This window comes from Cloeon dipterum, chromosome 2 (genome assembly GCF_949628265.1).
Source record: "Cloeon dipterum chromosome 2, ieCloDipt1.1, whole genome shotgun sequence".
In the NCBI taxonomy this organism is placed as follows: domain Eukaryota; kingdom Metazoa; phylum Arthropoda; class Insecta; order Ephemeroptera; family Baetidae; genus Cloeon; species Cloeon dipterum.
Genome location: NC_088787.1, coordinates 3,874,531 through 3,897,092, shown reverse-complemented (window position 1 = coordinate 3,897,092; position 22,562 = coordinate 3,874,531). Strand labels below are relative to the sequence as shown.

General features: G+C 37.5%; 1 protein-coding gene across 1 annotated transcript; it reads right to left on the bottom strand.

Annotated features, from left to right (window-relative positions):
• Positions 1-637: 637 nt before the first annotated feature.
• On the bottom strand, positions 638-7,343 carry LOC135937375 (uncharacterized). The gene is made up of 7 exons (XM_065480526.1): positions 7,162-7,343; positions 7,001-7,104; positions 6,758-6,938; positions 2,700-3,006; positions 1,817-2,413; positions 1,510-1,648; positions 638-1,211 (listed from the first exon to the last, which is right to left on the bottom strand). Exons 1-7 carry the CDS (start codon positions 7,341-7,343, stop codon positions 790-792), a joined length of 1,932 nt encoding a protein of 643 aa, XP_065336598.1. The 3' UTR covers positions 638-789.
• Between the last annotated feature and the right edge of the window lie 15,219 nt (positions 7,344-22,562).

The window sequence follows — 22,562 nt, the reverse complement described above, 5'->3', positions numbered from 1 at the left end:
TTTTTAGTCGCAAATTTACTCGGGCTCACGTTCTAAATAAATATGTTTTAGTCCGTGTTGTATACCAGATTCAAAAGGCATTTTCGTGCACATAGAAAAAAAAATAAATGGTTCACCATTTTTCTGCTTCACCGCGCATGCAGATGAACTGCTCGGGCCACTGCGATAGAGAGAGCGTTTGATATCAACTTGCGGTGGTTTTCCTTGTTCGTATACTGAGCCGCTAAAGCAGTTTTCGGAAGGATACGAAAGAAAATAAACTCTTCAATAAATTCATTGCTAAATTAGCTCACGTAAAATTACTCCAGTTTCGCTCGGCGAGTCATTAATATTTTTTACTGTTTAATTACTATAATTACTAAACGGTATTCACCGGCCAGAAGAGCGTTTTGCGCGTGATTTTCCGTCTCTGCTTGTGCGGTCGGGCGTTCGCTAGAGTGTAAATAAATTTGCAAGGATAAGAATGTCAACATTTTGAAAAGAGCAATCACCGAGTTGAATTAAAAAATCAAATTTATTTTAATTTATTAGAAAAATAGATGATTGCTTCTGTGTTTTATGATTCCTAAAAAATTACATCATCTCTAAATATACACTTATAAATGGATTAGCAAACACGAGAGTTTAATTAGGGAAAAAGCAATAAATGTATTTTTATTTTGCTCAAAACATCATAACGAGAATAGAACATTTTGTTATAGAAAAATAAAAAAACCGTACGAAGCTTTATGATCAATTTCTAATATTTTCATAAACTAATTATTTATTAAAATAAAACACACGTTAATTTTATATTAGTCTCAGTGCTTGTTGTCCTGGAAAAACGTACATTTCCTCATTATTGTCCATCGGATTCTGCCTCAAAGAGGTTTGCATTATTCTTCTCATCCTCAGGGCCAGCCACAAAATTACAATACCGCACAAGACCAAGCAACTGAAGCAACAAACAAGCAACCAAATCAGAATTTTGTTCGAAGACTGACATTTGCGATCATCTTCTGCAATACCAGCAGTTTCCAAGCTTTTCACGACTTCCGTAGTCTCTTCATTCGCGTAAATTGTAGTCAAGGTTGTGAGGGGAGGGGCAGACGAGTGCTGGCGGGTAGAAGCCGTAGTAAATCTCTGCCGAGTTTGCTCTTCTGTAGGATTTTTCATCGTGGTCTTAGAAACAGGAATCCGAGAAGACGTGGTCACTGATGTTGTTCCATGTGCTTGAGGCGTAGTCATGGCTGCGAAAGCAACAAGAACGGGAGAGAGATTTTAGACTCTGTTGGTCGTTTTTTGGCGGGTCTATCTCCCGAAGAAATTGACTCAGATTTAAGTTTTTGACTCTAGTTTTTAAAGAGGGAGGAGGGGTTGATTCAGAACGAAAGGATGATGGGGATTATATTCTGTGGATTGTTTTAGAACTGCTGCGAATCAGTATTTCTATTCATAAATTAAAACAATATTTTGTGGTAAAGCACAAAATTTTATCCTTGATAGAAAGTGCAATTTGATTTTATTTACCTGTAGAAGCGCTGACTGCAGCCTCGAGTAGTTTATGCCTTTTCACATTGATAATAGTTTTATTTCGCTCCGTCATCCATAAATTGCCGTTCGTGTCCAACTCAAAAGTAAATGGATATTCAACACCCAGTTCTCCGACCTAAAAGAGTGCAGTGATTTGATCGTTAGCCTCAAAAATCAACTGTTAAATCGTGAGGAAAAATAATTTGGGCGTTAAAGTCAAAGTAATGCCACACACAAATATTTTTTATTGACTTTTGTGTGCGGCATAATTAAAATTTAATCAATTTATGCATAGATATATTACCTCATAAAATCGCTGTTCAAGAAAGGGCTCTGAAATATTCCATTTGGAGGTGTAACTCTGTTCGTAAAAGGCGGCATACAAGACATTGGCGCTGTCGATTAGCATTCTGTAAGGTCTTTCGGTCCATCTGCCGATGAATTCCACAGCAGCGCTTCCGCCTTCATTCTTCAGCTCAGACACAGACACTGAATACAGTTCTTTGAAATGATCTCTTCCAAGGTACAGCTGCCTCACTTCCCTGTTAGGAGAGAGGGCCAAGGAATACCATTTTCTCCCTGGTGTTTTAACTGACCAGGATTTGTCCATTTTTCGGCTATAAACGTCGATTTGCTCAGATCTTGAGTCCATGATGTACGCAAGGTAATCGTCTGGCGTTTTGTCCAGCACGATATCACGCAGGTACCTATTATTATATGAATGAGAGACGACTGAGTCTGGAAACTGGTGAATGCGATCTGCTCTGTCGTTGTTGACCAGGTCGAATATCAAAAGTTGGCCCGGACATATGTGGCTACCATCATCAAGCACCCACAACCGACCATCAGTATCCGTTTCCAAACCTCTGGCTTTCTGGATCGTGAAACAGTTGTTTTTTTTCTGGCAAGAAAAATTAAAACAGTTGTTATATTCAAGCAGAATATTATTTTAGGTTGTTTATCTAATTGATCGATATTTAGCGATAAATTCTAAAAGCAGCATGAAAAATCAAGGAAATGATATTATTTAACATATTTTTTTTGGACGGAATGATGTCTGAATTTTGTCTCATTCAGTACGAGACTCGTCTCTGTTGAAATACTTTTTATTAAATGCGAGTTTATTTCACGTCAAATTTTCCCAGTTTATTCAAATAGAAATCATTTTTATTTATTCAGAGACTTACGTGTAAATCCCAAGAAGGGAAAGGAGCAAGCTTTGGCGATGCAGTCGACGTGCCGCTCGTTGGCAGCCACACCAGTGTGGCGGGATGATTTCCCAAAGACGAATCAAGGCTAAGAAATAGCCTTTCTCCAAAAACAGCCATGTATCGAAGATTAATATAGATTGGATTAAAATTTTGTCCAATCTGTTCATTTGGCCACGTGAATTCAAATTGATGCCACTCGTAGACGGTTGTGAAGTTGACGGCGTTGGCCAGGCACACCCCAAGCAAAAAGATGGCGGCAAAGGACGCAGACATCGTGTTCGAGCTGAAAGCAAAAAAAAAATCAAATTGAAAAACGGATTTGATTATGTTAAGAAAACAAAAGTATAAAAAAACGCCGCTGTGGGACGATAAGGCGCTGGAATTGTACGTCCTGTTCACGCGTGTTATCGCTTCCCCAGAGCGCTTATTGTACACGTTTCTCCTGCTCGTTCAATCCAATCCAACGAAAAGGGGAATAAAAAACTGAAGAATAATAGCCAAGCGGTTTTTTTGAGTCCAAAACACAACTCTTTTAAATTTAACCAAATTTGTTACTCAATAAATTAATTCATAAAATAAATGCATAAATTTTCTTACTCTCCTATCTGTTAAATCTCATAAAATATTTTTTTAAATATAGAAAATAATTTCTGAATACAAATCAAAAGAATAGATGAGTTTCAATAAAACAGACCAACACGAATAGTTTTCTTTACCTTAAATGCAGCGAAAATCGCCCCCAATTTTCAGCTGAGCCGAGGCACTGCCTTCTCGACGTTGAGAGAGCGTCTAAATAGCGCTTTTACTTTTGATAACTCGTCGGGTTGGAGGTCGGAAATGACGTCATTTCGCGTGATAATTTTTGAAAAGTGCTTGGCCGGACGTTCTTAATAGTTAGTAAACATCCTGTTTGAGACACACATGTTAATCGGCTGTTTGTAGTCTTGAGATATTTCTTAACTTACACCATCAAATACAACTGGCGGGAGGCGAGGAATAATTTAAAAAGAGAAATTGTAATCGACAATGCTAACAATAATGAAATTAACTAAAAATTCTAGAATTTATTAAAAAAAATGCTGGTAAAATTATTTATAAGACAAAAAAATCAGAATTTTACGTTACTCAGTCTTTCCTGTAATTCATTAAGATGTGCATCATTCAGAGAACGATAATTATTATACAAATTAAATAAACAAAATTTCATAGATGAACTGGAGGCACGGCGTTATCAAAGCCAATGCTAAAAACTGATTGCGGTTTTTTCCTTGTTTGTGGCAACAGCCGCAAAAGCAGTGCTTGGACGGGCACGAATTTTTTTATTTATTTTCTGGTAGAGTCTTGTAGAAATGAATAATTATTAATTTACTATGAGGTTTTCACTCGGTGAATGTTTCGAGTGTTTTTCCCTGCTGTCTCCTTTGGGAGTCGAACACGAATGCGATGTTTTGAAAAAGAGCAGCACAAGAAAAACGAATATATAATAATTATAGAATATCAGATTTAATTTTTAATAAAAATAGCTTGATGTGAAATGCTTCTTGTGCCCTTAAAAAAATTAAAAATTTATTTAAAAAAGATAAAGATGCTCACGAAAGTCTCAATTCCATCCTTCTTCACGTGCAGTGCTGCGCCGTGATTTTCACTGCCATGTGCGCCTTATCTTCACAGCATAAAATTCTGCCTTCTGCCCCCAGATATATGGCTAGAGTTGTTGACAATGTATGCAACCGGCTCGACACAAGCGCAGAGCAAGTTTTATAAGATATTTATTATTTAGAATAGTTAATTAATTAATTTATTATTAATAATTTAATAAAATGCAACACTCTTTATTTTATATTAGTATCAGAAGACAACCGTTTGCTGAGAGATTATTATATTATAGCAATGAAGAATGCAGAATAAATCATTAAGTTGGCCACTAAAGCCGAGTTTAGCCACTCTTAGGGCAACACCTCAAGATATTGCACCGACTCTGCTGGCTTGCGTCTCGAGTTTTTGTTCCGTGACGGTCCAGAAGAAGGTCCTGGTCCGACGTCATCGTAAATATGATCCTGCTCCGTTTTACCAACTTCGTCTTAAACTGGTTAATTCTGATCCCTACGAGAAAAATCACGTGTTGACGTTCACACGAGTGCGGATTATCAATTGTAGGCAAAAATATGAAAAGACATTTATTGGTTACTCACGGCATAGACAATCCTTAACAGTGCTCTTTTTTAAAAATATTGTTGATTTGCGGGGGTGAAATTTATATATTATATGTACTTTCCTTTCCAACGATTATAATTTAAATTTATTCTAATATGAAACCTTTGGTAAAGCATGAACGGACAAGCATTTTTCAGCAATATGAGATGAATAAACAAATTTCCATTTTTTTTATCCGATTATCCAAAACGATGAATAATATGCAACCTGTAGCTTTTACTTTCTAATAAATTGTTTGGAATAAAATTTGATTAACCAACAACGGCGTGAAATATTCCAAAAATGATAGAAACAGTTTATATTTCCGCCACTGCGTAGCAAGAGCAGGTTATGCAACCTGCAACTAAAGAGGCACGCGAATCGAGTGACGTCAGTGGCACACAATTGAAGGAGGGGGAGGAGGAGGAAGAAGGCCGACAGCGCCACCAATGAACGAATGACATTTCCAGTTATAAAAAGGAGGTGTTCTGGAAAGACGGTGCAGATTCGGATGTGATGATTAAGAAAATAAGCTTTTCCTTATCCTCCTTGCATGCCATGCGCGTGGAACGCGCTTTGTAAAAACTGTTCTCTGGTTATGCAACCTGAGAGGCGCTTCTGTCAAGCCGGTTGCATACATTTTGTCAGCAACTCTGGTGATATGAAAGATGCAAACCAAACACAGTAAATCTAAATCAATTTGATAAAGTTTTTAATTCAAAGCAATTACAAAATAAATTTCGGATTTAATTACAACGTGTACATTTTTGAAAGCTATGAAGCTGGAAGTGGATTATTGTGTATCGTGAACATAAAGTAGGTGTCTTTCCATGTTACTGATGAGCATTTCCTTGCGACACAATGTGCATTTCCCACGGGCGCGACTCAAATGGGTAAATTGAATATGCTCTGTTAGGCTACTTTTCCAGCTAAATCTCTTCTTACAGAAATCACATTCAAAACAACCCTTGGCCAAATTGTGTTTCGTCGCCAAATGGCGTTTCAAAGAGCTGAGATAAGTAAAGCGTTTGGGACAGTGCGCGCATTGCTTCAAATTTGCTGCGATGTGTTTATTTTTTAAGTGAATTTTCAAGGTTCGAGCACTTTTGTAGTAACATTTGCATGGCATACATTTGAAGTCGAGATTCTTGTATTGCGAACCATGCCAGGAATTGTTTCTGTGTGATCTTCTCACGTGGTAATTCAGCAGGGAAAGCATTTGGAACGTCTTTGCACATATTTCACACTTAAACAGAGTTTCCTTGCAAGTTTCCCTGTGCGTTTGATATAACCCTGAGCAGCCAAATATGCTTTTGCAGCGCCGGCATTTCTGCTTTTTCAGGTGGGAACTGAATCTTTGCAAAGTAACTTCTGCATTGCATATTGAGCAAATTTTGAACGAATGATCTTGACGGTCATGAATCTTTAGCAATTTCATCGCAGAGAAAGATCTGTTGCACTTTTCACACTTGATTTTCTTTGGCAAATGCTTCGCAGCAATGTGATTTTCCAAATGTCTTTTTAGCTTTGCTCTATGCCCACAATAATTGCACTCGTGTTTTTTGGCCTCGTCTTTCTCCTTGTGAGTTGAGTCGAAGTGAGATTTCATTTCATTAACAGTTTTGAAGTAAATTAGGCAACCTTGGAAAGTGCAATTGACTGGAAATTCAGAGTGAACACGACGAACATGCTCGTGGAAGTGACTATTGTGAAGGAATTTCTTCTCACAAAAATAACACTGAATAATTTTTCGTTCCTTCGCAATCTCGTGGAAATTCTTGACATGCTCTGTTCTTTCTTCAAATGTGTGAAAATAGGTGGCACAGCTTAGTTTTTCACACCTGATGGCATTTTTGTGCGCGTTCTTTACGTGGTAAACCAAGGCACTACTATATCTGTATGACTTCATGCAGTAGAAACATTTTCTCTTCTTTTGCTCAGTTCCAGATTCTGATTCAGTTTCTTCGCTCTCTGACTGCTCAATTTCCTCCAACTGAACCCAGCTCTGCTCAACTTTTCCATCTAGAAAAGCAATAAAAGTGATGTAAATGTTCTTTATTAAATTCATTTTTGATTAATTTTACCAAAATAACTTTTCCGCAGCTCTTTTGCCGCGTCGTCCAAATAATCCAAATTCTGAGGCCACCAAGAATCAGCCTCGAAATCCAAGTCATGTTTGGCCAGAAACCTTTTTATAAAAAGAATAAAGAAACGATAATTAAAATGAGCATTTTAATTAACTCACTCTGCATGCCAGATGCAAAAGTAGCAAATCAGATCTTCATCCTCGATTTCCTCGGCAAATTCGTTACCACAAAAGTTCAGTAACCAAGTCTGCAGCTTCTCCTTGTCCACGTGGACAGCCTGGACAGCGCCGTCCGCCGTCGGACGCTCGCACAAAACGCAGAGTGGCCTCGCGGACGACATTTCCGAGAGAGAACCTTTGAAGCAATGAGAATTGTAAAGAGAAGAAGAAGGGTCGTTGAACTGCACGAAAATGCGCTTTCTAATTTAGAGGAATTCGGGATATTTTTCTCTAACATGTCAAACATTTAAAGAATTTAAATTGTGTGGCACCATAAGAATGTAGATGAAATAAAGGAATATTTTTACACTGATAAAATCGGGAAGATTCCTCTATGTCAATTATAACAATATTAAATTGATTACTTTTCTTTATAGTTTTAGTTATTTACAATTCAAATGAGTCTGTGAGAGTTTAGTTCGTGGGGCTCCCGGCTGTCGTCATCACCGCATTGGCCGTCGGGGCCCTTGTTACGTGTCTCCTCCGTGTAATAATTCGTTCGGCTATTATATTGAACTCTTAAAATACGTATAGTTTCTCTCTTCCTTCTTGGCATGCTTCATTTTGGACAAAGTTTGCGAGAAGGGAATCAGTGAAATACCTTATTTATGTTTTTTGGGTGCCGGTCTGCTACAATCAGGGCTGCAAGAGGGGCGAGAGAGAAGAGGCCTCAACTGCTTCCGCCGGTGGTCCGTGTTCGAGTTTCGTCTCGTCCGCCGTCCCCTGTTAATCCTCGACTAGCTAACAGCTGTTAACTCTGAATTTACCCCCTCCTTCACCCTGAACGACACCAAATCGATTCATTCAGAAATCGGTATAAGTAACATTGATCGATCAATTGCTTCCGTCAGGGTAAATCTACCCTGATAAATGTTTTGATTTTTAATTAATTTCAATTTACCAAAAAATCTTTCGAATTAATTCATTTAATAAATAGAAAACCCTTCTGCTAAAGACTTTATTTTCATCAATTCGTAATATATATTTAAAACAATAATTAATAGGAATTAATTATTTGTAAATCTGCACTATCTTACTAAATAAAATTTATTACAAGTTTCTTTTCTTCCTATCAAATTTGAGCCAAATACGAATCTGACAGCCAAAATAGTCGTCTTTTTAGATCTCAGTTTCGTTTTACTCAATTGATGCGAGATATTGTTTCTGGCGTAGGTGTTTTGCGGTAGCCTTGGGCTGCTGAAAGTATCGATTCGCACATTTTCCTGCGGGTTAATGAAAGCAACACTGAAATACATACATTAATATGTTTAGAAGCTCTCTCACAGAACGGGTCTTTCTTCCTCTTTCGCCATCGTCCAGATTGAATCTGCAGTTAATTGATTTCCACGCGGCAGAGCGCACTCGGCTGTGGTTTTTCTTTTGTGTTCCGACTCGCAGGAAAAGTATTAAATGCACGTGGGACACCGCCATTGAAAAGAGTCGGCGCAGAGGCTGAAAGTATGATTCTGGAAATGAGCGTTGACAAGCTCTATATTTGCTAGTTGCTATAGTTTTTATTATTAATATTGTCACCAGCCGTGGATGCACTATTCTCATGCATCGGAAATTTCAATCAAGGTCGTTAAAAAATAAAGAAGTTGAGTGAGATTTGCGAATTGCGAGCTAATTCGGTAACCGTCGTGGCCCATCAGTTTCCCGACGACGCGCCATTGAGTTTCAAAGGGTGAAAAGAGAGAGTGGGAGAGTACTGTTGCTTCTACCCCTGCCACTCTATATTTAGTATGAGAGATTTATCTGGAGTTGAATTAACTGAAATACTAATGCAGTTACTGAAAATAAAATTTTTAATTCATATTATAACTATTTGACAGTAATACAAAAATTGATAATAATTTGTTTCAATTTTCAGTTTTATCCTTTCAAAACAATTCATTTGTTTAAGTTTCTATAAGCGTTTACTTCTCCCTTTCGTTTACCCTATAATCCACCTGACGACCCTGACTAACTGCAGCTGTTTCGATATCTCATTCGCGCCATTTCGAGTTGCCGTGATGCCGCTGGTGAAGCCGCTCTGCCGCGTTTGCGAGCGTCCGACGGCGGATGGCGCTATCCAGGCTGTCCAATTGGACAAGGAAAAGCTGCAGACTTGGCTCCTAAATGTTTGTGGCAATGAATTTGCTGAGGAAATCGAGGACGAAGATCTGATTTGCAGTTTCTGCATCTTGCACGCTGAGTGAGTTTTGAAACGCGATTATGTTTCCCCAAATTAACATTTTCGCCAGGTTTCTGGCCAGACAACTACCTGAATTTGATAATCTTGCTTGGTGGCCACCAAATTTCCAGCTGGACGGCGCCCTAAAGGAATTACGCAAAATCTATTTTGGTAAATTTTTTTCTTGTATTTAAATGCATAGAACAAAAATGTTTTAATGTTTTTTTTCATGAATCAATATGTCTAATTTAAAAAAATTATGGTTTCGTTACAGAAGGAAAAGCAGAGCAGTGCTGGGTGCAGCTGGAGATAATTGAATTGCCGAGAATTGAGACGGAAGAAAATGGAGAGAACGAGGCAAAGACTGATGGTGGAAAGAGCGGGAAGAAATGTTTCTACTGTGTAAAAATGGTCGCAGATATTAGAGGTCACATGATAAATATGCACAAGAATGTCATCAGGTGTGATAATCGTAATTGTGCCACATATTTCCACACTGTCGAGGAAAAGGAGAAACACACCAAGCAAGTGCATGAAAAGTCCAAAGCAAAGAAATTGTTCAAGTGCAACTTTTGCGATAAAGAATTTCGGCAATCCTCACACATCAGAAAGCACATTCGTCGTCTTCATGCCGAGTATCGCGTTAAATGCAACTTCTTTGGCTGCCTTTCTTATTTCAAATCTGAACGTGAAATGAGGGTTCACTTGGATGCTGTTCACAGGAAAGAAGACGAAGCAAAAGCCTTCAACTGCCATTATTGCGAGTACAAATCTAAATCGAAACGGGAATTGTCGCTTCACGTTTCTCGTTTGCATTTTCCAAAGACAATCAAGTGCGAAAAATGTCACAAAATGTTTTCTACCAAGCAGCATCTGGAAAGACATGTAAGACAGAATCACAAGGTTCGCGTGTGCTCAATTTGCAATTCAAATGTTACTGTTGGATATATGAGTTGTCATTTGAAAAGACTGAACTGCGCGCGCTGCAAGAATGAATTTGAATGCTCAGGTTTGTACCAATCGCACTTGAAAAAATGCAAAACAACCCTTTTCAAATGTGACAAGTGCCCACAGGCATTTAAATTTCTTGCTCTGTTGGAGTACCACGTGAAAAGGAAACACAGAAACAATTCCTGGCGTGGTTTGAAGTACAAAACTTTTGGATTCACGTGCGAGCCTTGCAAAAGGTACTACAAAAATGGAAAACAACTGAAAATCCACATGAATCACATCCACAAGAAACTGAATTTGAAGCATTGTGCGCACTGTCCAAAAAGCTTCACTATTGTTTTACGTTTGAAAAACCACTTGGCTGTTGAACACAATTTGATTGAACGCAAATTCGAATGCGGTGAGTGCCAGAAGAAGTTTGTTTCTTCATATTTTCTGGCTTCCCACAAAAGAAATGCACATTTACTGATAAAAAATCTGAAGTTGTGCAAGGTGCGTGGAAAATCAATGGGAGAAAAGTCGATGAAAACCCATTTATTAACGATTCATGGCATCAGAGGTGCGTGAGAAATGTCCGTTAGTTGGTAAGAGTATAAGGCTCATCTGTTAGAATATCTTTTGAGAGTTGATTTGGATGACATTTATTTATGTATTTATTTATTTATGATTATGTATATATCTTTATTGGATTCAGCTAATGGTATTCTTGTTTTCCATTCCTGTAATTGTTTGTAAATGTAGACATATTCGATGTACGAGCCAAATTTTCTGCTCAATTCTCATTTGTCCCTCTTTTGAACTTAGTCTGTAGTTATATGCGTTAATTCGGCAATCTTTGTAATTTACTTTCCAATAAATCGTGGTAGAGGGAAAATGCAAAACGTTTTAATTAACTTAATAATAACCCATCCTTTATTAGTCGATAGCATGTAAATTTTTAGCATTTTCCTTAGTCTCTTGTCAAACATAACCGCGTGCATCTTATTGATATTGGACACTTTTTGTTTAAAGTTCACATTTGGCGGCAAAGAGACAGCTGATTATTACAAAGCACCTGAGCCATGTTTTCTTTTCAGTGCCATCTTTAGGGTTTTTAAGGAACTATGGGTCAGAAGGAGGTAGCTTGAATCTCAATAGAGGCTTCAGCCGCGCAATTTTGAATCGGTGTGTGGCTCAACGTCTAAATCCGAATTTGAGGAGGTGGCTTCCAAGCATTTTTGATATTTACTATTTATTGTGTGTGCGTTGACAACGCCTGTCTATCAGCATGAAAGCAATTGGCGTATGCCCCTGACTTCTTTGCATAACAAAAAAACTCTCTTTAGAATTAAATTGAAATATTTATTTGAAGCTAGTTCAGCTTGTTTCTTATCATTTATTAAAATGTTTATTCCCGACGCGTTATTGAGTTTGCATGTTTGGACTTTATCCGAGAGCACTGATTGGTTCTAATTTCGAAACCTGTAGATTAATTTTTATAGGAGAACATATTTACGGGTTGAGAATTTGCGTGAATATATTCAAATGAACGATTATTGACTGACTAAAATATGTATTGAAAAAGAAATAGGTTTCTTTTGCCGCCTGGAAAAAGAGCAGCTTATGCAACCCGCTACAAAGGTTGCACGTTACCCGATTGTCGTCATCGGCCACGAATGGATTGGAGGAGGAAGAAGGACATCTATGAATGAACGAATGAATCGCATTCTCAGGCAGAAAGAGGAAACTTCTTTTTAGGGCGAAGATTGCGCGCAAATTTTCAACAAAATTGATCCTGACTTCCTAACGAACTCATTGTCAGACACTATTGAAAATGAGCAATATTTTTAAGAAATTCAGACATATTTTCCTGTAAATTAATAACGTCAAAATTTTAATTTTTAAAATTTAATAATAATATAAAGACCCAATAATTGTCCTGCATGCGATTATAAAATGGTTAGTAGATCAGAAATAAATTACTAACCAATCAATTTGTTTGAAAAAACTTAAAAAAATTTTATTGACTTTAAATAAGATTTTATGGTAACTTTGAAATTTGGAAAAAGAACCAGTGATTTGTGGTTTTACGTCAAAAAATGAATATTAATAAAATTCAAACTGTTGCGAGAAAGAAGAAAAATTAAGGATTTCAAAAGAATGCTCTAAATTCCTTAAATTGTTTGTTAGATTTAACTGCATTTTCAATAGGGATTCACTATTTTTTGAGACACAAAAAACAACTTAAAAATGTGTCAATTTTGTCGCTTTAAGTTTTATTTAGGACTAAAAATGCAAAGCTGATTGCTATGCTCTAATAATGGTGGTAGCTCGAAGTTATAAATATCTGCGATTTATATTTAAATAAAAAATCATCTCCTTCAAAGAGCCAAAAATACTTTATAATTATTTGATTTCAATCCCATTCTCCATAAATTGTTTCAAACAGTAAAAGTGGAGGTCAGTTAATTTTAACCCTCGATTTAAATTTGTTCCAATAATCCTTTACCTGAGAATAGTTTAATTAGCATCTCAGCGTTGATTTCAGGCTAGGACTGAGGATACGATGGCTTTGGGTTGTTGGGCGTGTCAGGTTACACATTTTAAACTACTAATTGTAAGCCACGAGAGCAGCAGAAGAAGCAGGTTGGGCACAGGCTGAGGAGGAAACCCTGCGGAAGCAGCGAGAGCAACGGAATGGGCGGCGGCCCCCTCGCATCATTTAAATTTTCTAATTAGCGTTAAGCACCACTACGTAGCAAAACCTTAAAAAACAGTTTTGAATCTTGCTGGCCGTTTTCTTGGTAAGATAACGCTTACAATTAGAAATCAAAAGGCTCCAAGCTAAATAAAAATAAGGTAATTTTGTTTCACTAAATTTAATTTAATAACTTATAACAAAAGTTTTAAAATTCAAAATTAAACAACCAGCATGACATTGTTGAGCGTTATTTGAACAGTCATTTTCATAACTATTAATTTCAATTTGTTTATTTTGATGGTGATGAAATGAAAGACGCTTTATAACAACTGTTCTTTGGTTATGCCTTTTGTCAAAAATACTAATGATATAAAAGTTGCATGCCAAACACAGTAAAAAAATTTGATAGTTTTTAATTCAAATCAATTACAAAATAAATTTCGGATTTAATTACAACAAGTACATTTTTGAAAGCTGTGAAACTGCAAGTGGATTATTGTGTATCGTGAACATAAAGTAGGTGTCTTTCCATGTTACTGATGAGCATCTCCTTGCGACACAATGTGCATTTCCCACGGGCGCGACTCAAATGGGTAAATTGAATATGCTCTGTTAGGTTACTTTTCCAGCTAAATCTCTTCTTACAGAAATCACATTCAGAACAACCCTTGGTCAAATTGTGTTTCGTCGCCAAATGGCGTTTCAAAGAGCTGAGATAAGTAAAGCTTTTGGGACAGTGCGCGCATTGCTTCAAATTAGCTGTGCTGTGTTTGTATTTCAGGTGATCTGACAATGCTTTAGCACTTTTGTAGTATGTTTTGCATGGTCTGCATTTGAAGCCGAGATTTTTGTATTGCAAACCACGCCAGGAGTTGTTTCTGTGTGATCCTCGCACGTGGTAATCCAGCAGGGAACGCATTTGGAACGTTTTCGAGCATTTTTCACACTTAAACTGAGTCTCTTTGCAAGTTTCCCAGTGCATTTGATATAACCCTGAGCAGTCAAATATGCTTTTGCAGCGCTGGCATTTCTGCTTTTTCAGGTGGTGGCGGAATTTTTGCGAAGTAACTTCTGCATTGCATATTGAGCAAATTTTGAAAGAATGATGTTGATGGTAATGAATCTTCAACAAATTCGTCGAAGAAAACGATTTGTTACACTTTTCACACTTGATTGTCTTTGTCAAATGCTTCGCAGCAATGTGTCTTTCCAAATTCATTTTTCTCTTTGCTCTATACCCGCAATGATGGCATTCGTGGACTTTCGCCTCATCTTTTTTCTTGTGACTTATGTCGAAGTGGGATTTCATTTCATCATCAGTTTTGAAGTAAATTAGGCAACCTCGAAAAGTGCATTTCACCGTAAATTCAGTGTGAATATGGCCAACATGCTTGCGGAAGTGATTATGATAAAGGAATTTTTTCTCACAAAAGCAGCACTGAATAATTTTTCGTTCATTTGGCATCTCGTGACATTTCTTGACGTGCTCCGTTTTTTCCTCAATTGTATGAAAATAGGTAGCACATTTTCGTTTTTCACACCTGATGGCATTTTTGTGCGCATTCTTTACGTGGGTAGCCAAGTTTCTACTAAATTTGATTGACTTCTTGCAGTAGAAACATTTTCTCTGCTTTTGCTCAGTTCCAGATTCTGATTCAGTTCTTTCTTCTTCTTCTTCGCTCTCTGACTCATCAATTTGCTCCAACTGAACCCAGCCCTGCTCAATTTTTCCATCTAGAAAAGCAATGAAAATTATGTTAATGTTCTTTATTAAACGCTATATAGAATTAATTTACCAAAGTAACATTTCCGCAGCTCTTTTGCCGCGTCATCCAAATAATCCATATCTTGCGGCCACCAAGAATCAGCCTCGAAATCCAAGCCGTGTTTGGCCAGAAACCTTTTTATAAAAAAAATATAGTAACGATAAAAATGACATTTTAATTGACTCACTCTGCGTGCCAGATGCAAAAGTAGCAAATGAGGTCTTCATCCCCGATTTCCTCGGCAAATTCGGGGCCACAAATGTTCAGTAACCAAGTCTGCAGCTTCTCCTTGTCCACGTGGACAGCCTGGACAGCGCCGTCCGCCGTCGGACGCTCGCACAAAACGCAGAGTGGCTTCGCGCACGACATTTCTGAGCGAGACCTTTTGAAGCAATGACTATTGTAAGAAGAAGGTCGTTGAATAGCTGAAAATTCCGAAAAATGCTCTATATAACTTTTAGAGGAATTTGGGACATTTTTCACTAACATCTTAAACATTTAAGAATTTTGAATAGTGCTGGGGGGAATAAATTAATATTATTTTTGATAAAATCAAGGAATAACACTGGTACAATGCATATTTTGTTTTTTATCTAACAGTGTGCTATTATTATTTTTCTTAAAAGTGTGGAATGTATATATAATACAAATTAATCTGTGAGAAGTGAGTTCGTGGGGCGCCAAGCTTGGCCATCGCCACTTGAGATGTCTACTTGGGAGCCTGAGATTATTCCACCTCGGCAACCTATTTACGGTGGCGCGTCTCCCCCAACCCCAGTACTAATATTCGATCGGCCATATTAGGCTCGTATAATAGTTTCTCTCTTTTCTCTTTGGGATATCTCATTTTAGCAAGGGGTGAGAGCTTGTAATCAGAGATTTTACCTTTCTCAATATGATTGGCTGCTCAGGGCTGCGAGACGGGAGAGAAGATAGGGCTCGACTGCTTGCTTCGCTGGGCCGTCTTCGTCTCTCATCTCTTTTGCTGTGTCTCCTCGACTGTAACCCTCCTCCCCCTCCTGCGCCCTGAGCGCCACCACGTCGATTCATTCAGTTATCTCTGTTACATTAATACTGATTGATCGATAGCTTCCGTCAAAGTAAGCCTACCTGGCAAATGCTCCATTTTTTTCACGAAGGCCTAAAATTGATTTTGAAGTAAAATTTTTATTAATTAGAAAAAAACACTCCTGCTTCTTTTTGTCCAATGCGTAAATAATATTGAAAACATAGAAATTAATTCGTGAAACTGTATTTATCTAAATAAAATATAATTAGTACGCATGTATTTTCTCCATCTTGGTATGTAATTTGAACGAATTCGTTTAATATCTTTGGGGAGTAGGAAGTGGGTTGAAATGATGAAGACCGATGAATACAGATGACGGGTTATGTTGGAGGAGCGTTTTCAAAGTTGTAATCCGCTCGGATACTTAATCAAGTACAAGAACCCTTTGAAGCGGGTTTTGCTCTATTAAACGATTCACGTCAGCATACCGTGTGGCTGACGGACGAAAACAAAATTCTTATTTTAAGATCAACTTTCTGCTGTTAAACAATAATGCAAAATTACAATAATTTAAACTGCCGACAATAGTTGGCTTCCAACAAAAAGCAGGACCGCGCTGATGTACCGCTACATATCTGTTAAATGTTTATTTTTCAAGCTTAATTATTTAACATTTGCATGCATAATTCCAATCAGGAGACGTTTAAATTAAAATAATATATATATAATAAAACTATTAGGTTCATTGCCAGTTAGTCGCAAAAGCAATTTTCTCTACGCGAGTAAAAAACATTTTTGGGAAAGGGGAGCTTAGGATTCTACTTCGCTCGATTTGTGCTTAAATATCAAATTTCGTGAACAAATATAAGCATCTAATTAAGTTTCGAATAAATTTTAATTGAACTGTCTGCTAACCACCTCATCCATACTGTCTATTTTTCTATAAAATAGAACCGACACTGCAAATCCAAAACTAATTGGGAAAATGAACAGAAAAGAACAATTTAGGTTTTGAGGTGATTTTAGGGCCGGCAACAGTTTACAGATTGTAAAATCCGAACTTAAAAAGAATCTGACGGCAAGAAAATTATCTTTTTAGATCTCAACTCTATTCGTTTTAATCAATTAAAGCGAGATATTGATACTGGAGCTGGTCTTATTGCTGCTGAGAGCACCAATTCGCGCTCTTTTCTGCGGGGAAAGCATGAATGAAACGTAAAATATTAGCTGCAGTTCCTTCTTTCTATCATAGTTTCTTTTTCCCCTCTTTCGCCGATTTGATAATGGACTCGACTCTGGCTTCTGTTTTGTGTTTCCACTCGCAAGAAGAGAATTTAAAGCATGTCTGGAAAGAACAGCGCTGGCGGGAAGGGTTTCTGGACAGTTTTATTAATTAAGAAATATCACCAGCCGCGGATGTACAGTTGTCATGGATCAGAAATTTAAATCAAGATCAGCAAAGAAAAAATATTTGCGACTTGGGGGTAAATTAATTAGCCAATGCCAACCGTCACGCCAAACGTAATTTCCCGCCGACGCGCTTTTTGATTTTCAAAGGGAGACAAATGAGCTAGTTCTATTTTACAGTCGCCCTCTAGCAGCGTTTTTATCGTGGGAGATTGATCATGAGCTGAAATACAAACAAAATTTAAATTTTTAAAATTAAAACAAACGGGAAAAAATTTCATAATTTATTTCAAAGTCATAAATATAAAATTCATAACTTAATACGACCCTTCAAATTTGATAAATTTGCTACAGTTTCTCCCAGCAATTCCTCCTCCTTTTCGTTTACCCTATAATCCACCTGACGACCTGACGAACTGCAGCTGTTTCGTTCTCATTCGCGCCATTTGAGTTGCCGTGATGCCGCTGGTGAAGCCGCTCTGCCGCGTTTGCGAGCGTCCGACGGCGGACGGCGCTGTCCAGGCTGTCCAATTGGACAAGGAGAAGCTGCAGACTTGGTTCTTGAATGTCTGTGGCTACGAATTCGCAGAGGAAATCGAGGACGAAGACCTGATTTGCAATTTCTGCATCTGGCACGCAGAGTGAGCAGCTGAGTGAGATTCATTTTTCAATTTAAGTTATGAATTCTTTATTTTAAGGTTTCTGGCCGAACATGATAGCGATCACGAAGATTTGGCTTGGTGGCCACCGGATCTGGTTTATTTGGACGACGTGGCGAAGGAGCTCAGGAAGAAATATCTAGGTAAAATTATTGTAGTAAAAAATCCGCGAAAATTGGAACTATAGGAAAGTATTTATATAATTCTGAATGAGCAAGAAATTGGCTATTATGGCTCAGGAAATATCAGAACGTAACACAATAGGTTTCTCACTAATAATTAATCTTGTTTGGGCCCTTCTGGCCTAAGGAAATAGAGAGAAATTGCAAGAATGAAATGATACGAACGATCTTAAGATTAGTGGTCGCCGCGCCAACGAGCTCTGTTCGCAGCGTCAGGATCCGCTCCTGATTTGCGAAGTGTAACAGTTTAGGGGTAGGAGGGCACCAAATATTTATTTTGTTTTATTATTGAAGAGAGTAAAAAAATGTAATGACTACATGTAATTTATTCTTTCATTATGTGGTAAACATTCAGGATTTACAGTGGTTGAAGGTAAATTCCACACTTGAATCCTAAAAATTAGCTCAAAATATTTCAGATGCATATTCTATTCTTACTAATTTAATTTTTAATTATTTCGGAATTTTGGTTGGTGTTATTGTTACAGAAGGAAAAGCAGAGCAGTGCTGGGTACAGCTGGAGAAAATTGAATTGCCGAAAATTGAGACGGAAGAAAATGGAGAGAACGAGGCAAAGACTGAAGGTGGAAAGAGCGGGAGGAAATGTATTTACTGTGAACAAGTTGTCGCAAACATTAGTAGCCACGTGAGGAAAATGCACGAGAATGCCATCAGGTGTGATAATCGTGTTTGCGTCACATATTTCCACACTGCCGGGGAAAAGGAAATTCACACCAAGGAAGTGCATGAAAAGTCAAAAGCAAAGAAATTGATCAAGTGCAATTTTTGCGAGAAGGAGCTTCGGAGGTCCGATATACTCAGAAAGCACATTCGTCGTGTTCATACCGAGTTTCGCGTTAAATGCAACTTCTTTGGTTGCTTCTGTTATTTCAAATCGGAATCTGAAATGATTTTACACTTTGAAGCTGTTCACAAGGAAGAAGACAAAGCAAAAGTCTTCAATTGCCTTTATTGCGAGTACAAATCTAAATCGAAAAGGGTTTTGTCGATTCATTTTACTCGTTTGCATTTTCCAAAGACCAAGAAGTGTGACAAATGCCACAAATTGTTTTCTACCAAGGAGCATCTGGCAGAACATGCAAGACAGAACCATAAGTTTTTTGTGTGCTCAATTTGCAATTCAGATGTTACTGTTGGATATATGAGTTGCCATTCCAAAAGAATGAACTGCAGGCGCTGCAAGAATGAATTTGAATGCTCAGGTTTGTACCAATCTCACTTGAAAACATGCAAAACAACCCGTTTCCAATGTGAAAAGTGCCCAAAGATTTTCCAATATCCATTTCAATTGAAATACCACTTGAAATTGAAACACAGAAATAATTCATGGCACGGTTTGATGTACAAAAATCTTGGATTCAAGTGCGAGTCGTGCAAAAGTTACTACAAAAATGGAAAACAACTGAAAATCCACTTGAATCACTTTCACAAGAGACTAAATTTGAAGAACTGCCCTCACTGTCCCAAAAGCTTCACTGATTTTGCACACTTGAAAAACTATTTGGCCATGGCGCACCTTTTGATTGAAGGCAAATTCGAATGCGGTGAGTGCCAAAAGAAGTTTGTTTCTTCACGTTTTCTGGCTTCACACAAAAGAAGCACTCATTTGATGAACAAAAAACTGAAACTATGTAAGGTGTGTGGAAAATCATTAAGTGAAAAGTGGATGAAAACCCATTTATTATCAATTCATGATATCAGAAGTGCTTGAGAAATATCCGTTCGATGTTGAGAGTGTAAGTGTTTTTAGTCAAAATATGTTTAGAGATTGATTTGGATTACTGTTTTTTTTTTATAATTTGATGTCGTAGTTTTCAGCTTCTGTAATTTTTTTTTTCATTCCTGTAATCATCTGTACATGTAAACATATTTGATGTACGAGCCAAATTTTCTGCTCAATCTCCCTATTCCCTTTTGTCCCTCTTTTGTTCTTAATTTGCAGTTATATGCGTTAATACTGCAATCTTTGTAATTTACTTTCCAATAAATCGTGGTTGAGGGAAAATGCAAAACTTTTTAATTAACTTATTAATAACCAGTCCCATAGATATCGATAAAAATATTAATTATTGTCAGTTTCCTTCGTCTCTCATCAAAAGGAACTTCGTGCGTCTTAGTATTAGACACTTTTTGTTTTAAGCGCACATTTGGTGGCATAGGAACAGCTGATTCTTCCGATTTCTGGCTGACCAAAAATTGTATTGAAATAGCAATCAGTTTATTTTGCCGCCTGGAAAAAGAGCAGGTTATGCAACCCGCAACAATTGCGGCACGCGACCAGAGTGACGTCAGTGGCAACGAATGGAGTGAAGGAGGGGGAGGAGGAAGAATGCCAGCAGCGCCAACAATGAATGGACGAATGAATGACATTCCCAGTCAGAAAGAGGCGAATGGTTGTGAGTGAAATGATTGCGCAAAAATGTTCAATATAATTAATTGTGGCTCTATAACGGAGTCAAGTAGTTTTGAAAGCCTAAAAGCAATATTTTTAAGAAATTCGGAAGCTTTTTACAAAGGGATTAATAATAAAGGTTGAAATTTAATTATAAAATATTTAAATTCAGTAATGTTTCGATGTGTTTCGACACTAATTTTAAAATTACACAAATTATCGAAATTTAAATAAAAATATTTTCATTAATTATATTTGCCATACAAAACATTCATAATTTTAAAAAGACCCAATAAGTGTCCTACGGGCAGCGTGAAGTAATCAAATGGTTAGTTGATCAGAAATTAATTACTAACCAATCAAAATGTCTGGTCGAATTTAAAATCATTATAATTGGTTGGAAATAAGATTTTCGGATAACTTCAAAAGTTTAAAAAGAACTCAACAAGTAGTGGTTCGCGGTTTAAAAATAAAAGTGTATAGTGCCATTAAAATTAATTAATTTTTTTTGCTCTTTTTATCCCTGTCTGAGGACCGGAGGACCTGGAAGGGCGTGCACTGCACTAGTTAATTAATTAATTAATTATTGAAAACCCTCAATCCGTCATGTCATATCAACTTCTCGACGCGCCATCCAGTTTCAAAGAGAGAACTATCGCCTTCACCATTGCTGCTTCATTTTATAGAAGATAATTCTGGAGCTTAAAAATTCGTTCAACAAAAGCTATTTTTCTAGAATTTATTTATTTAAACCAAACCACATATTTGTGGGGACAAATAAAATAACAATTTAGCTAAAAGTCAATAAATTTCAATCTTAACAATTGATTGCTTTACTGAAGTTATAGCTTTATAAAATCTTCTCCTTTTCGTTTACCCTGTAACCCACCTGACTATAAACCACCTGATTACCCTGACGAACAGCAGCTGTTTCGATCTCATTCGCGCCATTTCGAGTCACCGTGATGCCGCTGGTGAAGCCGCTCTGCCGCGTTTGCGAGCGTCCGACGGCGGACGGCGCTGTCCAGGCTGTCCAAATGGACAAGGAGAAGCTGCAGACTTGGTTCTTGAATGTCTGTGGCGATGAATTGGCAGACGAAATTGAGGATGAAGATCTGATTTGCAATTTCTGCATCTGGCATGCCGAGTGAGCAGCAGCGGGATTATTTTTTTCAGTTTGAAATTACGCTTTTTTTATTTTAAGGTTTCTGTCCAAGTATGTTCGCGAGTTTGAAGCTTTGGCTTGGTGGCCACCGGATCAGCTTTATTTGGACGACGTGGCGAAGGAGCTGAGACGGAATTATTTAGGTACATCATCATGTTGTAAATTTATTTTAAAACTACGTACAAAATGGAGGTAGCTATTAAAAATGATGCGTAAAAAGAGAACTAGAAGAGAGTATTCAGTATTTTGAATGCGCAAGAAAGTAATTATGGCGGTTCAGGAAATATCAGAACTGGAACCCAACTCTACAGGTTTCTCACAAACAATTTATCTTGTTTGGGCTCTTCTGGCCGTTGAAGGAATGAGAGAAAAATATAAATGATTAAATACGAGACTTGACATACCAACGATCGTGAGGGGCAGCCGCCACGACGACGAACAAGAGAGTTGGCCGACGCTGCAGTGAGATTTGCAATGTGCAATTGTCACATCAGGAGACGCGCCAGACGCGAGATTGAAGATAAGGGGTCGGAGGGCAATATTCATAATTTTTTATATATTATTTTATTAAAGAGGATAACAAGAAACTAATCTGACAACCTAAAATATTATTAATTATTCCCAAATTTTAGTCTGGATTAATTGTTACAGGAGGAAAAGCAGAGCAATGCTGGGTACAGCTGGAGAAGATTGAGTTGCCGAAAATTGAGACGGAAGAAAATGGAGTGAATGAGGAAAATTCTGAAGGTGGAAAGAGCGGGAGGAAATGTTTTTACTGTAGAAAAATGGTCGCAAACATTAGAAGTCACATGAGATATATGCACGAGAATGTCATCAAGTGTGAATATCGTAGATGTGCCACATTTTTCCACACTGTCGAGGAAAAGGATATTCACACCAAGGAAGTGCATGAAAAGAAACTGAATTTTTGCGAAA